The 12,106-nt window shown below is 38.9% G+C and overlaps 1 protein-coding gene across 1 annotated transcript in view; it reads left to right on the top strand.

The window, feature by feature from the left end:
• Nucleotides 1-12,106, top strand: part of TRMT44 (tRNA methyltransferase 44 homolog) — a 587,826-nt gene that overhangs the window by 155,474 nt on the left and 420,246 nt on the right. The window contains exon 4 of the mRNA XM_044063563.1: nt 1,404-1,472. Coding sequence (XP_043919498.1) covers nt 1,404-1,472 — 69 coding nt within the window. The remainder of the gene's footprint in view (nt 1-1,403; nt 1,473-12,106) is intronic.

Genomic DNA, 12,106 nt, shown 5'->3' with positions numbered 1-12,106 from the left:
TCTGTGTCCTCACTAGCCCTGAGCACGAGTCTGCGTAAGTCTGGGAGGAGAGAAGGAGTGCCTAGTAGGCTCAGTCAACAAGGAGAGATGCTGGTAGAAGCTGGTGGTCAGCTGTGAGGAGGATAAGAAGGACTTTAGGTTTGTGAAGCAAAAGCAAATAACATTTGGTAATCATTTGTCTGAAAATAATTTCTTTTCTTCTTTTACTTTAGTTACAGAGATACAGTTGCATCTTCATTAGGGAGTAGAATCTGCAAATTTGATGAAAAGTATAGTACAGGTAATTATTATGCCAGAAATGGTCTCTGTACTCTCGCCCATTAAAGCAGCTGTATTCATAGACTTTGACCTGACTCTCTTTTTCAGGTTTGTATTGATCTGTTGAATGTTCTGTTGACCTTACCTTTTTCAGGAGATGCCCAGGAGCATAAGAATGTTAAATATCGTACTCATGTCACACTATACTTAAGTAGCAGCTGGTAATATTCATACTTATTGTCAAGCTTTTTATCCATTACCTAATCCAAGCTATTATAATGTGTTACTTCATTTGCTCTGGTCTTCCTTTGTTCTCTGCTGATGAGTACTTTGGTAACTTTTAGGCATTTGGATCTCCTCCATCATACATGAATCTCTTTCTCTGTTTCTTTGCCTGTTCTTTTGTTCTTCTGATATGTTTATTTTAGTTTCTTTGTCCACTGCACCTACAGAACCTGAGTAGCCTCCCCCAGACTAACTGTGACCCACATTTGAGGCTAAGGAGATCAAGACACTTTGGACAACATTATATTGCTGTTGAGGAGTGTTTTCTCCTACTTCCCACTCAGTGCCACCTAGTAACTCCATGTGGATTAGACTTGCAGTGGACACTATCCTCCCTCACTTAAATAAGGGGCTACTGTCTGCATGACTGCTTCACTCACCCTCAGGCAGCACCACACTGTTTCCCCAATTTCCTCCAGGAGAAACCAAGCACGCAAATGTGTCCCTAGCATGTCCCAAGCATCCCTTTTAGGATGGGCACACCCATCTTACTGTCTTGCACTGTCAGGTTGGTATTTGAACCTTTATCATATCTATCCCTCTGTCCCATCGGCACAGCTTCTATGTTCTGGTATTGTTAGGTGGTGTGGAAGTGCATCACTTTTCCTATCTGTTTCTAGTGGGAGTGCTGTTTCTAGTCTTCTACTTTTCATTTTTTCTGTTGTGGAATCTGTCTACACAATTAAAGCGTTAGAAAAGAGCTAAAACAAGAATTTGTGTTTATTTGAGCCCCCTGTCTTAAATGTTGCGGCAGTGTTTGTAACATTCTTTTGGTGGTAGCTGCTGGAATTAAGTAAATGGCTTCCTTGAGTATATACATCATATGCTAATTTTGTGGGTGCCTTCTGCTTTTTTTAAAGGTATGGCCTGAAGTAACAGATCCTGAAAAATTTGTCTTTGAAGATGTTGCAATTGCTACCTATCTTTTGGTGAGTAGTCCTTAAGGAACACCATTTTTGTTTTCTTATTTTAGCTGTTATGTACTTTTGGTGTTTTTAACATTTTGCTTTCTAGAGGCATACTTAATAAACCAGTTGTACACAAATATGTACAGATGAAACGATCCAAGCAAATTTTATGGGCACTGATTTGGTTCTGAGTTTGAAGGCTCTCTGCAGCAGATAACTGCTGAGTGTTTTACCACAGATACTGTCAGCTTAGCAGTGCTGAATCCGTTTTCCAACTCCCAGTGCTCATGGGTACATGTGCTCATACAGGTACACATCATATCATTACTCATAAGACTAGGAGGGTGCATCCAGTCCTTGCACATAGCTTTTCTTTGCTGTCTTTCACACATTTTGAATCTTGCTCTTAATGTGTATCATTGGAGTGTGCCCACCTTACATTCCTAAATTGTAGAAAGCTTCAAACTGTTCCTGCAGTTGTTGAACTACAAGCTAGGACTGCCAGTTTCACTGTTTTGCTTGGAAGAGGGATACAGCCTGAAATATCTTCATAGTTGCCAGTGCTTCACCACGAACACTTGCAGAATGAGGTTTAAGAGGCCTGATGGCCACCACAACCTTTTTGGACTGGTAGGCGTATCATTTGTACAGTCCCAGCAGTTTTACCTGGAAGAGGCATGCAGGGCAAAGAACCTCCACAATTGTTGATGCTTCATCCAAGCCTTCCACAAAGGGAGGTTTGACAAGCCTGAGAGCTCTGTAATCTGAATTCAGTGGTAGTTTTGGAGGGCATAGACTGTTAGGAATGGCATTTGAACAATCCCCAGTTACAGTTGTATAGACAAGAAGATAGAGATCAGAAGGCTACTCTTCATCTAAACTACATACGTACATGGACACTCACACCAACAAAACGTCCACACATCAGTTGCATTTATTAGTTCATTCAATTCAGTCATTTTCCACTATTTGCTACATTAGTTTTTGATCATGAAAATGCTGAGGCGTAAAAGCACTGTTTTAATATTGCCTTAGAATTTTAATAGGGTGCCACATTCTGTGTCCAGTCATACTGGAATTACAGCTAAGTTCTGAAGGGATTATAATAACGTCTTACTGCATTCCTTTCTGAATCTTGATAGAATTTTAGCTAATTTCTGGAGACATTTCCAGTATCAAGTCATCCAATAAGCATCCCATCGTAACTCTGTGGTTCAGCCTGTTTGCCTGTGTTATTAGGTAAATTTGATGGTAGACCATTTCCATTGCATTGTCCTCCTAGTGATAACCAGGATCTTTCATGTCCCCCTGTGTTCAGGTTTGTACAATTTAACCTTTTTTTCTGCCTGTTCTCTGTGAAGCTTTGAGACCAGCAGTGTGCAAACTGCAGCGTATGTTTGGCAAACACAGACATTGTAAGCAGTTGTGTAAGTTCTGATTTCTACTTTCAGCATATCCTCCTCTGGTAGAGTGTATTTCTTAGAATCTAAAGTCTGTGTAAATTCTTGTCTTCTGTCACCCTCTGTCTTCTTTAGGTGTAGCAAGCAGAGTAGCTAAGATTAAACTATCACTGCTGCATCCAAGATCTGTTTTTTACCCTCTGCAAATCAGATCTACAGCTAACCTGTCCAGCTTCAAACTACTCCTAAAAGACTACTTAAACAAAACCTAGCTTTGCTCTTGCACATTAGAGTTGTCACCCCTCCGTTTTTTTTTTTTTTCCGGACTATCCGGAAGTCAAACTGATTCACCGGTAATCTGGAAAACACTGTACAAACCCCGATATTCTGTTTCAAAAAAGGAAACAGACTATCTAAATTGGCTGATTTACTATGCTTTTTTACAGAAAAGCATAGTACGTCAGCTGAAAACAGGCAGCAGGAATGGAAAAAGAGGGTGGTCCCCATCCAGTGATGTCAGCATGACATCACAAAATGGGCAGAAAATGGGTGGGAGAGGGGGTGGGTGGGGTTACTGGGATGTGCGGGGTGTGGCTTTACTCCGGTTTTAGCCACAACGAAAGGTGGCAACCCTAACTGCACTACCTCAGGCTGAGCTAGTCCCTCCCTCCTTCTACCACCAGAATACTCTGACAGTGTTGACAGAGGGAATTAGTAAAATCTGTTATGTAGACAAAGGTCAAATTTATTTTGCTAGGCTGTAATATATAGTCATCTCATTTCCAAAGAGTGTACTCTGTGTGTTTAATGTCCTCTTTGTGAGCTACAACTTGTGAATGAATACTTTTATCTAATGACAGTGTTCTTTTTCAACTTGTTATAACTGTCAAAATATTGCATTTGTATAAGCTGAAGCTGAATTTTTTACCTCGTTAATATGTCATTCTTTTCTATTATGCTTTGTAATAACTTTATTTAACTATAACCATGTTATGTCAATGTGTAACTTTTCTCCCTGGGCCTCCGCTGAGTACAGAGTATTATCCCAGTCAGACTATCCCAGTAATCAGATGTCAAATAAATAAAATAATTCTGATCATGTTTTTGTTGTGATGATTACTGACATATTTAGCCGATCTTCCAGAAATGTGCTGCTTAAATCTTAATATCATTGTGCCAGTACATTCTGTACCATAGGCCTCTGTGGAATGCAAGCTTTTACTACAGCTTCATTACCAACAAAATAGTTGTACATATCCATCTTCATGTATATAATCCTAATGCTGATAGGTGCTCTTTATCTTAAAACCGTATCGCCTTCATTTTCTTAAATGACATTTTTGCTTCTGTTGTTAAATTAATTTGTTTAATTTAATTTATTTTACATTTGTTGACTGGGATAGTCCAACTGGATACATGTCCATTTTCAGCGGAGGCCCGGGGAGAAAAGCTCCAGAGAAAATTACAAAAATACACATTTAGCAAAGTTTACAGACTCAGTTGACATTTGAGTTATACATTCTAACAAAATTTATGATGCGATTTAAAATACTGCTTGAGACTTTTCTTAAATTATGTGAGGGAGGTCACTAGAGTGATGTCAGCAAGCAGTGATTTCCTAGTTTTACCGACAGATTTGGCAAACAAAGAGCCTCCGGCAAAGTTTTTGGATTTAACAGTTTGGACTACCAATCTATTAGATGAGCGAAGTATTCTAAGGTTACAGTAGGGGTAGATAATATTTTTAAGAGCAGGTGTATTATCTGGTTGGTTAAGTACTTCATGAGCAATTGTAAGTTGGTTGTACTTTAATAGGCTGGCTAGCTCTAGCCAACCAAGATAGTTTAGGTTTTTACAGTAATGCGGTCTATATGGCATACCAGTGGCAAATCTTGCTGTGTGGTTATAACAGGAAGTAAGTTTATTAAGATCAGTTTTGTTTAAGTTGGTAAGTATAGAGGAGGCATAGAAAAGGGTGTAAGTGAGAGCAGGCTATAGCAATTCTAGCAGGAGTGGTAAGAAATTGTCTAATTCTATATGATGTTCCAAGTTTTTTGTTAATGGTTTTGATAGCTTGGTTTACATACATATCAAATTTAAGATTGTTGTCAACCAAAACACCTAGAAGTTTTGTGCAGTTGTCAGGGGAGATTCTGGTACCATTATTAGAATTAATGGAGAAGGGTAGTACAGAGGACCTTTGCATGGGAGAGAAGAGTAGCAACTTTGTTTTGTTTGTGTTTAAGATTAGACGCCGCTCAGAAAGCCAGTTTTCAACTATGTTAACTGTATCTTGGGTTAGAGTCTGCAGTACTGATTGGGTGGTGGCAGAGCATATCAAAGTTGAGTCATCTGCATATTAAATACTTTGAGCTTTTGGGATGGCTGTATGGAGGTCATTAATGAAAATGGAAAACAAAACAGGACCTAGAATGGATCCCTGTGGAACTCCAAGGGTGTTGGGAAGGAGGCTGGATAGTTTGTTCTGCCATAGGATGGACGGCTTGTTGGCTATGGCAGACATATGATTGGAACCATTGGAGAGAATGATTGTCTAAGGAAATTGCTCCCAAAGTAGAAATAAGTAGTCAGTGGTTAACCATATCAAAAGCCTTTGATAGATCAGAGGATAGATTGTTAATGTTTCTGTTATAGTTAATAGCATCAGAGAAGGTAAGAAGGGCTGAGGTGGTACTATGGTATGGTCTAAAGCCATGCTGAGATTTTAGACAGTAGGTGATTCTGGATTAGATAGTGCAGAAGCTGCTTATGGATGCACTTTTCCAAAATTTTAGCCAGTGGTGATAAGATAGCTATAGGTCTATAATTGGATAGTTCAGTGGAGCTACCTCCTTTATGGAGTGGTATGACATGTGAAGTTTTCCAGATGGCGGGGACTGTAGCTTCTGATATGCTACGATTGATTAGTATAGAAATGTGATATGCTTTGATATTTGCAGCCTTTTGCAGATGCTCAGCAGGGAGAAGATCAGCAGATGGGGTCGTTGGTTTTAGTTTCCTGATTAGGGAACAGATAGTATATGTGGAGACTGGAAGGAGGCTAAAGGAGTACTGGGTACTGGGAATGAGCAGCTGTAAATTAGAGGAACTAATAGGTAGTTTACTGGTTAGGGCCTGAATAGTTTCAGTAAAGAAACTATTAAAGTCATTGGCAACATCCTCTGATGGTTTATCTGGGGAGGCTGAAGGAGTAGGTGTGCTGGTGTGTCCTGGGTGCAATAGTTTATTTTTGCCTGCCCAAAACTTTTTAGGGTTTTTTTTTCATTACTTTTCTGAAGATGGAAGTAGTGGTTTTGTTTATCTAGTAAAATGGCTCTTTTAGTCTCATTCCTTAACTGCCGATATATATTTTGAGCTTGAGGATATTTAGTGGTACGCCACGTAGCACATACCTTATTTCTAAGTGCAATTCTTGATTTGGTTTCATTAGAGAGCTATGGCGCTGTTTTAGTTTTAGTCCTAATGGATCAAGCAGGAGCGTGGGAGTCAGTACAGCCAGGAATTTTTTGTTAAAGTAAGAGACAGCTGCATCTAGGGGCAAGTGTTTCAAGGGAGACCAATTACATGATTTAAGTTCCTCTTGAAACTTAGTAGGGTCAAAGTTCTTGTTATTTCTAACTGTTCAATAGGTGGGCTGGTGGGGATTAATGGTTTTATGTCTAATTATATAGGTGAGAAAGTGATCGCTAAGATAATCGGGGAGAGTTCCAGATGTATACATTTGGGGGTGATTATTGATAAGTATCCAGTCTAATATAATTTCTTTGTGATTAGATTTGTCTATCCTTGTGGGGGTGGATATTAGCTGTGTAAGCCCATGTAGGTTAACATGGGCAGTGGGAGATTTGGAGGAACAGGTGTTCCAATCTAATTAAAATCACCAAGTACTATGGTTTCTTGGGGATAGTTAGGCTGACCAGTGGAGGATATCTGCAAGGGTTGTGACATTTTTCCCTGAAGGAATGTAAATGCAGACAATATATTACTATTACTGTTAATATTCTACTGTCAGTACGCATTTTGTGAAGAATCGTTACCAAACAAAATTTCAATGTTGAATGGATTTAAAATGTTATCAGGCAACTAACTATAAGTTTCCATTAGAATATGGTATGACCCTCAGCAAGTCATTTACCTATATTTTACACCTGTGTTGCTGCAAAAAAAAGCAGTAGTGTCCAGTGGGTATACCCATCAATAAAGGAGTTTTAAAAAAGTACCCATCAGTAAAAGAATTTAAAAACAGCATCATTGTCTTCTATTCTTTCTTCTCCCAGTACCCATGGCACTTATGGAACTACACGAGGGTGTAGCTTGCATGATCAAAGATGTAAATGCCCCTTTTCCTCTAGATAAAATTAAAAAAAAAAAAAAAAACTGTTTTAAATTGTCACTTAAGACATAGGTAAACATACATTAACAGAAAAGAAAACAAACCATTTTAACATTTTTTCCATTTAAATACAATATCTTCTTCTTTTGGCTGCTCCTATTAGGGATCACCACAGTGAATCATCTGTTTCCATTTCTTCCTGTCCTCTGCATCTTGTTCTGTCACACCAACCACCTGCATGTCCTCTCTCATCACATCCATAAACCTTATCTTAGGCCATCCTTTATTCCTCTTACCTGAGAGCTCCATCCTTAGCATCCTTTTTCCAATATACCCAGCATCCCTCAGCACATGTCCAAACCAACGCAATCTCGCCTCTCTGGCTTTGTATCTAAACCATCCAGCCTGAGCTGACCATCTAATATACTGATTCCTAATTCTGTCCATCCTCATCACACCCAATGCAAATCTTACCATCTTTAACTCTGCCACTTCCAGCTCTTTGTTTGTGCCACCATCTCTAACTTATGTAACATAGCTGGTCTCACTACCCTCTTGTAGACCTTCCCTTTCACTCTTACTGGTACCCGTCTGTCACAAATCACTCCTGGCACTCTTCTCCATCCACTCCACCCTGCCTGTACTCTCTTCTACACCTCTCTTCCACACTCACCATTATTCTGAACTGTTGATCTCAAGTTTTTAAACTCATCCACCTTCGCCAACTCTACTCCCTGCACCCTCACCATTCCTCTATCCTCCCTCTCATTCACACACATATATTCTGTCTTAGTCCTGCTGACTTTCATTCCTCCCTTCTGTAGAGCATATCTTCACCTCTTCAGGGTCTTCTCAACCTGTTCCCTACTTTCACTACAGATCACAATATCCCGCAAACGTCATAGTCCACTTGGACTCATGTCTTATCTCATCTGTCAACCTGTCCTTCACCATTGCAAATACGAAAGGGCTCAGAATTGATCCTTGATGTAATCCCATCTCCACGTTAAATGCATCCATCACTTCTACCGCAGACCTCACCACTGTCACACTACCCTCGTAAAAATCCTGTACCACTCTTACATACTTCTCTGCCACTCCCGGCTTCCTTATATGATATCACAACTCCTCTCTAGGCACCCTGTCATATGGTTTCTCCAAGTCCACTAAGATACAATGCAACTCCTTTTGACCTTCTGTATACTTCTCCATCAGCACTGTCAGAGCAAACATCACATCTGTAGTGCTTTTTCCAGACATGTAACCATATTGCTGCTCACTAATCATCACCTCCCTTCTTAACTTAGCTTCCACTACTCTTTCCCATAGCTTCATGCTGTGACTGATCATTTTTATCCCTCTGTAGTTACCACAGCTCTGCACATCACCCTTATTCTTAAACATTGGTACCAAAACACTTCTCCTCAAGCATCCTCTCACTTTCCAAGATTTCATTAAACAATCTGGTTAAAAACTCCACTGCCATCTCTCCTAAACACCTCCATGCTTCCACAGGTATGTCATCTGGACCAACAGTCTTTCCATTTTTCATCCTCTTCATAGCTGTCCTTACCGTCTCCATGTTAATCCATTGCACTTCCTGATTCACTATCCCCACATCATCCAATCTTCTTTCTCTTTCATTCTCTTCATTCATCAGCCCCTCAAAGTACTCTTTCCATCTGCTCAACACACTCTCCTCACTTGTAAGTATGTTTCCCTCATTATCTTTTATCACTCTTGCATGCTGCACATCTTTCCCAGCTCGGTCTCTCTATCTAGCCAATCGGTACAGGTCGTTTTCCTCCTCCTTAGTGTCCAACTTTTCATACAACTTTCCATACGCCTTATCCTTAACCTTCGCTAGCCCCCTCTTCGCCATGCTCCTCATCTCCTTATACAATATACATCACATATATTTTCTTTGCTACTAACATCAGTGTAACATTACAAAACATTGCTGAATTTCTGTCTTCCCTTAAACCTAACTCCTCCTAAACATTGTTATGCATGCATTGTTCACACAATTTCCATTTACATCTATGTAATTTGCTCTTTCCCTTTTCTAAAGATCCCTCTTCCATTATTTTTATGTTGTTTCCACCAAAACAAAAACAACGAAGCAGTGGCTCAGAAAAAACAAACAATATTATTTAAAAAAGAGGGGATTAAAGCACTAACAGTTTTTATAATTAAAAGGAAGGGGTTCTAATATTAACAGTTTTATGTGATTTATAGTAAATATTATTTGTTTGTTAAGATAAGTGTATTCTATTTAAATTTAGAAAAGTTTTATAACGGAAGGAGTGTTGTTTTGATGTTTGATGTTTTTAAATATGCCACGTGATTAAATATGTCATGATTTTTTTATGTATATAGTTGCTTAGTAATTTTATATGATTGTCTGAAGAAGTCTCTGTTTGGAGAATAAGTGGAGAGACGAAAGCGCTTACCGTTGGAGCTATTAAAGTTTTTGTTTTTTCCTGAGCCACTGCTTCATTGTTTTTGTTTTGGTGGAAGTTTTGTGGAGTATTAGCGGCTTGGTGTGTTGCCTTTAGTCCAATTGCAGTGGTGCAACGATAGCGTTGTTGCCTCACAGCAAGAGGTTCTCCTGTTCGATTCTCGGCTGGACTGCGGGGAGTGCCTTCTGTGTGGAGTCTGCCTGTCCTCCCTGTGGTTGGGTGGGCATTCAAAAGACATTCTTAAATGGGCGTGCCTTCGTTGAAGGTTGGACGTCGAGCTGGCACCTCGGCGTTCGTGAAAATCTACTGCCAATCATTAGCGGACCAGAGTTCCCCTGTGGCGAACCCTAACCGGGAAAATGCCGAAAGACAAACATCAATAACAACAACAACAACATGTTGTTTATAATAAATGTTCAGTAATTTAAAAGTTTGTGTATACTTTGATTAACATTTCTACTAATTGCTTTTTTGGCACCCAACAGAATTAAACTTAATAAGGCCTTACTATGTCTGGGCAATTCAGATCCTTATCCCAGCTCATAAGAATGATTTCCTTACTTGCAGCCATTTGCTTACCCAATATTTCTGATAGAGTACTGTGTAGGGAATTTTTAAAATCTGCCAACTCATTACATTCCCAAAACATGTGTTCTGTTACTTTTTTTTCTCCATCACACCTCCAGCATTTGCTGTCTACCTGAGGAAAAATTATTTGAAGTGTAAAATACCCATGCAAACACTTCCAAGCAGCAATCCTAAATCTTCTGTACTTGGTTGCATACTTGGAAGCCATAGATAATGTCTTCCCATTGTTTTCTTGTAAATTGCTTTTCCAGTCTCTCTTCCAGGCCTTTTCTAACCTCCTTTTGATTCTTATGGATATTATGCAGTATTTTACATGACCTTCTAATTATCCCTTTTTTAATAGCTGCTTCTGTTCTAGGCTCAACTATATAACTCTGCTACAGCAGATCTTTCACTTAAAATTCCCCTATCCCTTTATCTTTGCCTGTACTCAGAGATCAAGCCTTGGTAGGCAAGGTAGTCTGTAGCCTGCAATCCAAATGTCATTTTTGGCCTCATCCCACTTATTACCTTTCCTGCTTGAGTTATTTGCTTCCAATATGTCGGTTCCTTTGCGATATTTCTCCAGTAAATTCCATCCCCCTTTTGCCTAGTTTCTGTACCCCTACTTGCTGTCATCCCTTTTGGCAAAATCTCTTTTATCCACTCTCGTATTGGCTTAGATCTTAGAATATATTCTGCTACTTTATGAATATAATATTCTTTATGGCTGTTGTTATTCTCCCCAAGAATCTTCAACCAAGATCCCTGTCTGTCTATTTCTTGTACTTTCCCGTTACTTCATCATCATTATCTCTTTCCACTTTGAATAACGTTCTGTTTGTGTTATGTATATGAGCCTCAAGTGTGTAGCTCTAAAATCTCACTTCAAATCAGGTAAACCTAAACCACCATGTTTTATTATAAGGAGCAACTTATCTCACGTAATTCTTACTCTTTCCCTCCCAGATAAATTCCTTCAGTTCTTTACTAATTATTGTCCACAACTTTTCCTCTGGTTGATAAAAGTATGCCTGACCTGTGTACAAGATTAAATGGCCTAAAAACATTTTTACTGGAGACTTTCATGAAGATTGATTATACATGCCTGTTTTTATCTCATTACCTCTTATCTTACTGTTAGTTGTTGAGCCTCATCTACCTCTAACCTTGGCATAACTAAGTCTTCCATTTGTATTTTTCTTTATTTTACATTTCTCTGCTTTATACTTTTTTTTTATACAAATGTGTAAAATTTCCAGAATATCTCTTAAACCTCTATACTATCTGTAGTAGTTTTCATGTTATAGGTTCCCTAAGTTTGGCAGCAGTCCTTTCAAGATTCTGTTGCCTAAGACATTGTGCAAAAAAGTTTTTGTGCTCTGGAGTTATCAAAAATAGTTACATAACCGGCATCTTTCTAAACTTATGCATATTATCCAGATAATCCATTATTTTCTCTTTAGCACTTTGCATTTGCCCCTCCTCTTGTTCTGTGAGATTCCCCTTATTCTGCAATACTTTAACCTTTGTCAGCCTATGTAAGTAATTTCTATTACTTCTTAACCATATATTTATCGTTTATTTCAAGTCTGTTTTAAGCTCCATTTTTGTTTTATTCCAGTCACTAGCTGTGACATTTGAAGAAATTTCTATCTTCCCTAGTAACTCTCAAATAATTTCCTCTACCCCCTCCATAAATTCCTCTCATTTAACAGCTAGGTGGGAAGGTGCCATTCTCATACTTTTATTTCATTACCCTGCATTTTATCTTTTTTTTTTTTTTTTTTTTTTTTTTTTATTAGAAGTAGTTATTGTGTGTGTGTGTGTGTGTGTGTGTGTGTGTGTGTGTGTGTGTGTGTGTGTGTGTGT

This window comes from Protopterus annectens, chromosome 2.part1 (assembly GCF_019279795.1).
Source record: "Protopterus annectens isolate FY-2018-M chromosome 2.part1, PAN1.0, whole genome shotgun sequence".
Lineage (NCBI taxonomy): Eukaryota > Metazoa > Chordata > Ceratodontiformes > Protopteridae > Protopterus > Protopterus annectens.
This window is presented reverse-complemented; position numbering and strand designations above follow the sequence as displayed.